Source organism: Spea bombifrons, chromosome 1 (genome assembly GCF_027358695.1).
Source record: "Spea bombifrons isolate aSpeBom1 chromosome 1, aSpeBom1.2.pri, whole genome shotgun sequence".
NCBI classification, from domain to species: domain Eukaryota; kingdom Metazoa; phylum Chordata; class Amphibia; order Anura; family Pelobatidae; genus Spea; species Spea bombifrons.
The window spans coordinates 46,339,415-46,345,414 of NC_071087.1; the positions used below are offsets into that span (position 1 = coordinate 46,339,415).

Sequence of the window (6,000 nt, forward strand, 5' to 3'; positions counted from 1 at the left end):
CAATATACAGGAGAGGTTACCTGCAGACATTTTTTGCCTTTCCAGCTTTAGGGCATGTTTTTGGAAAATATGACTGTTAAGAGCTCTGACGTCACTAATGGAATCTAATTCATCATATCAAAGATGATTTCACATTGGATGTCTTTGACGTCCTCTATTGATTTTTGAGTTAAATTTAACCAGGTTTGGCTACAATGCAGCTAAACGTTTATGTATTGATCATGTAGGCGAGGGGGTGAGGTGTGTGGTGACACTTCATCAGAACACTATGAGCACATATGAAAACAGATGTCATTTGTGATTATATGGATCTGGTTTTGATATGCAAAAAAATATTTTATTAGGAAATTCTTAGTATTGTCAGGCAATGAAAGTCCGTAATTATTGTAGCCAAAACCAAATGGCCTCTCACAACATTAAAATGATTCTCGTACTTTGTTCGTCTAGTATTGTGTTATTCTTTCTCATCAAAAGTATTGTGGCGATGCCAAATTTCCATTCAATACAAATACATCATACTGGGAGATCAAACTAGTTGTTCTGAACCAAATGTTGTTTTTTTTTTTTTATGGAGTGTATCTCTGCAAAGCAAAATATGCACCATACGGTGTTAGATGACCTCATAATTCCACTTTTGTGTGCATCTTTTAAGTAGCACGTATTTAGGGTTATTTTTCCTGAGATTTTGTAGTGCGTAACACAAGCATTCCTACAAAAGTACACAAAGGGGGTACTATGGCATACTGCAGCAAAAGAGTCAGATGTTGCCTATCCCTAAACCGCCTTTATAAATGCCTAAACAGCCAATAGTGTGCAAAAGAAAGTTACAGCCAATAGAATTGTAGATCCAGATGTAGCATTCCACTTAGAATGGATAATGTGCTACATATACTTACATCTTAGGTACCTAGAGTTTAAAAGCAAATGAAAGTGTATCCAATTCCCTGTCTAAATAAAAAAAAAAAAAAAAAAAAAAACCTCAAAATAGGACATAATTGGAATTTTAATTTAAACTAAAATTTCACATACAATGTAATTTTTTTTTATGTGGTGACTCAGAGATTGCATATTTTATGTATGTGCAAAATGTGTAACATTCGTCGGGTGTAAAGTAGCATTATAGCTCAGTTTCATGTGAGGGGCGTTGTGTACTCGTGTATCTGTTGCCCCCCAAAAAGTACTCTAGAGGTGTAGTTCCACACCAGAATAGGCCATGGACATTGAGGAGTAAAAGTTTACTTTTAGTTTATGCTCAGGATTGAGTGCTACCCAACTTTTGTTCAAGCAAGCACCTCCACGCATTCACCACCTGTTCTATAAAGACGTTGTCATAACATTATGTTGGTAGATGACCTCCTGGTTGGGTCATCCTGTTCCAACCATCTTTTTCATCTTCTGTTAATACATTGATATATTTTCAAAACAGAGGAATATGTAACCAGTTTAAATGTATGGTTTACATTTTCTGACCCAGATGAACCGCTTTTCCACCTTGCCATATTCCTTGAGAATAAGGAATTAATATGAGCAAATTGAGTAGCGTGGAAACCATCCCACATCCATCTCTTAGAATATGGTCTACAGTTAGAGAAGACATTTCATAAATGTAGCGTGGTGACAGACTCATTATTGCAGGGCGGAATGAGGTAAGGAAGTAACTGATCTGGCTTTTATTTTCATTCATCTAAAGTCTTTGCAGAGTCATCCAGCCACACAGCCTTTCATGTGGTATACTGCATTTTTTCAGTTCATGTGGTCAGACCACCACTAGTGAGGTTTGGAGGGGAATCTTCCATGTTACTTTCCTTGTTTATTTCAATTTGAACTGGTTCTGTGTCTGGAATTTTCAGCTCTCCCGTACAACAGGTGCCTTTTTAATCCGTTGGGCTCCAGAGAAAGCATTAATGTAGTAGTAGTTTTTCTTTCGATTATTTATTTTTGTTTGTGATCTTCTATTACTTGAGAATGGATTGACCATTGATCACAAAATCTAGGTTAGTGAATAAATGTGGGCTGATGCTAGCACATGAAAGCCAAGAAGGACACGTCACATAGTAAATATTTTATGTACACTCTATTTTTGTTTCGCTTTCTCTGTTTAGGTAAAAATGGGCAGCTAGTTTCTGTGTGTTTGATAATGGTGGAAGTAACCAGAAAACAGTGTCCCCGATTCTTCTAACCCTCATTGATTATTTTTTCTTTAAAAACCTTTTGCACAATAATTAATAATTTCCACATGGATGTTTTGTTAATCAAAAACCCAGCTTTTTAATTTTTTTTAGAGAACATTGAAGTGTCAATTACATCCTTTTGCCCAAGTCTGTGATTTTTCTACACAATTGATTTGTATTTCATGTATATGCTGTATTTGCTAGATTATAATACAACCCCCCAAACTTTGGATCTTAATGGAAAAAAAGAGAGAAAAACCATGAATATATGACCACCCCATGGGGGGGGCACAATCAAAACCACTGTTGTGGCTGTCCATGTGGAGCACGCTGTCACGTTTTTCAGATTATTTTTCCTTTAAAAAAAAAAATTCATAATCGAGCAAATATGAAAATTTGAGGCCCTTTCAATTTGCAATCTGACCTATATTTTACTTGCAAATGATGAGATGTTATTTTTTTAGATTTCCTTTAACTGTACCCCACCCCCTACTCCGAAGAATTCCCAATGTCTGATTAAAAGGATGCTTGTTTCTTCTGCACAGCATATGTTTATATACAGGCACACTTGTAGATGTTGAGCACATAAAAAGGGCAAAAACATCTATTTTTTATATTGTTGTTCTTCATCTAAATTCACGCACTTGCCTAACATCAGTGCTTTGCCCAAAGGGTCTAAGCTCCTTCTATAGATTTGATTTTTAATTCTTGGTAGCTCTAAGTTTGAGTAGTTTAATATGCTACCTGCTTTTAGTGCATGAAGAGAAAAAATTTAAATGATACGCCTTGCTAAATGCAGGCCTTCAGGGCGCTTTTTACACTGAATTCAGTTCAGTAGGGAAGCTAAATCTGCAACCAATTTTTATATTCGCAAGAAAATGCAAAAGTTCTTAAGTCTGATGTAGGGGATTGGTAGACCAAAACTGAAAAAGAGAGGAGGGTAGAATGTACTCTATGTAATATACTCTATGGAATTGGTTTATAGTATAGAGTAGGAATGTCATTTTGGACAGTAATTCTGACAAGGATAGGATTTTTCAAATTGGCCTATATTCTTTACATTGTGGCATCTTGAGACCCTCCCACGTGGCTAGATACCAATATGCATATTTACTCGCATCTACCTTGTGAGTCATTCGATGTCCCCACCTAAAATTGTACAGGGATTTGGAACGTATTGGTGATTTCCAACTAATAATAATCCTGGAGTTGATGTTGTAGTTGATATGGTCATCAATCATGGAGTGAGCTTTTTGTGGCTAATTGTTTAGGTTAAGTTTGGTTTAAAGAGTTAATGGATTATCCGTTCTCCACACTCTACAGCACCTATTAGCTTCCACCGGATGCAAGCAACAATTTAACAAAAGGGAATGAGGAAACAAAACCATGACCTACAGAAAATATATTTAGTGTAACAAACCGAAAAAACCTAGGATTTAGGAAAGTGGCACTTGAAGCTTTGTTTTAAAACGTTTATAGTTTTCTTTGGAGATATGTTGATTTTCTGGTTTGGACAAATATTAACGAACATTTTGAAATTGTAACTTTTTTTTCCTCCTTGTTTGATATGTTTTTTTTTTTTTTTAGCCCTGAAGATTATGAATTTATTTCAGGAACTCGGATGCGCAAACTTGCCCGAGAGGGACAAAATCCTCCTGATGGCTTCATGGCTCCAACAGCGTGGAATGTACTGAAGGAATATTATAAAGCCTTGGAGACCGCCTAACTCATTATGCTTTTTTTTAATCTTCTTGACATCTCTTGATAGGACCACAAGAATTCTTTGTGCTTATGTGGTTGTGGGTCCCACCGGGGTGTGTTTCTAAATACCAGCAATATGTCTCTAATCAATGCTTGCCTTTTTAAATTGAGCTTCCCTATCAAAACCGTTATGGTTTTAACACAAGTTCCCCCTCCATTCTTAATGCTGACTATTGCCGCTGCTCTTTGTATCCTAACAGCACAAGTTCTCTTGCGTAGCTATGGGTCGCTGGCGACTAATGTGTTAAAATCTGGTAGCTACCTGCATACTGCTTGTACAAAAACAAAAGAAAAAAGAACAAAGAAAAAAAACGTGTCCTTATTCATTCCAATAACCGCTTTAAAAGGGTGCTTTATGTGTGCATGTGTTGTTACTTTTGTGTACGTGGAGATACATACTGTAAACCCTTCGTTTTAGGCTAACAAGTTAAATAAGTGATGGTCAATTTGTTTTCGTGGTTTACATACCACTGGTGGCTGAGAACTTGCTGAAGGTTTTTAAATGTTACATTTTCTTACAATATGTTTTGCCCGTTTACTGTATTCTTTTAAACTGATCTACAACTTACAAGTACCTCACTACGCAGCTGTATTCGAATGCCTGTTTCCATTTTTTTTGTTAAATAACACTCACTGGCCTGTGTTCCCAATGTAAAGGGGATTTGGAGGCCCAATTAAGGCAACACGTTGGGTAGAATCATCACTGCTTATTTACCCAAAATGTCCCTCACCAAAATGCATTTTCCTTTTTTTCCCCCTTCTTTTTCCATCCCCCATTTTTTTAAATAATCTCCGTTGTGTACCACTGCTGGTCCATTTTTTTAAAAGCCTCTTTTTTTTAGGTCATGTTAAAACGATACATCATGCGATTTTAAGGGTGCTTATTCTGCAAATATGAGATTTTAACTTTGCACATAAAGGTGTGCTGCGGCCCCATGTTTTATTGTTTTAAATTATCTGAAAAATCATGTCGTTATTCTACTTTTATGGGCTAGCTAGTGCAAAAAAAGTTTCTTTACATCTATTTTAATCCTGTTTTTTTATATATCCATTAATGTAAGCTATTAAAGTAGACCTGTATGATTATATTTTGTGAGCTTTTGATTTTTCCCATGCTGCATATTTCTATTAATAAAATGTACATATTTCTTCTACTCTGGTACTTTCTGTGCCCCTTGCCTGTTTCTGTATTCTTAAAGGGTTAATGCTCTTTACTGACCACTTTACTTATTGAAAGTCAAAGTTCCAACCCCGATGGAGAAGACATTGGATTAGCTGGGCATAATGTATATAAAACATTAAGAGAGTAGTAACATTCCAGATGTTCCAGAGCCTAATACTTACACCGACTGGCGGAACAGAGGTCCCCGGTCCAGTGGGGGCGCTTCCCAACACCAGCTCCTCCAAACCCCCACCCTGTGCCAGACATTACCGTTAAGCCACATTAAGTCCCTGAAGCTCAGCACGCTAAGTCCGAACACCCGGTGCTCAGACATCGGCAGCATTTGAGGACTGTGAGAGAGCAGAATATCGTTTATCGACCCACTCCTTCCTGACCCAACAAAGGTAGGTGTGTGTGTATATATATGTAAATAAGTATGTTCGTGTGTAAAAGTAAGGATGTTACTCTGCAAGGATTTTACAACATTTGTGTGTGTATGTGAAAATATGTTCCTGCATGTGTATAAGTATGTTACACTGTGTGTGTGTAGGATGAGCTTGGATGCTCCACTTGTACATCTCACAGGGACCTGAATGAATATGTATGTTTGTTTGCATGTATAAGCATGAGTGTGCGTGTTGGAGTATGTTAGTGTGAGAGTGAATGTTTGTGTTATTGTGAGTATGTGTTAGTGTGTGTTAGCATGCGTGTATCTTTGTGTAAGTGTAAATGTGTGCCAGTTGTAGCTGGTGGGCCAGAATGTGCCAGTCATCTCCCCAGCATTTCCCTCCCCAATGTTAAAAAAATGGCAGTTTACCTTTTTTTAAATCCGTGCTGGAGGGTGCAGGTACCCCTGTGAAGCTTAACAGTCTGATACATGAATCCCTTTGCTACTTATTTACCAGT

General features: G+C 37.2%; 1 protein-coding gene across 1 annotated transcript in view; it reads left to right on the forward strand.

Annotated features, from left to right (window-relative positions):
* Positions 1 to 4,045, forward strand: part of PAPSS1 (3'-phosphoadenosine 5'-phosphosulfate synthase 1) — a 29,256-nt gene extending 25,211 nt beyond the window's left edge. The window contains exon 12 of the mRNA XM_053461520.1: positions 3,759 to 4,045. Within this exon, the coding sequence (XP_053317495.1) occupies positions 3,759 to 3,897 (139 nt within the window). The 3' untranslated portion in view covers positions 3,898 to 4,045. The remainder of the gene's footprint in view (positions 1 to 3,758) is intronic.
* The last annotated feature ends 1,955 nt before the right edge of the window (positions 4,046 to 6,000 follow it).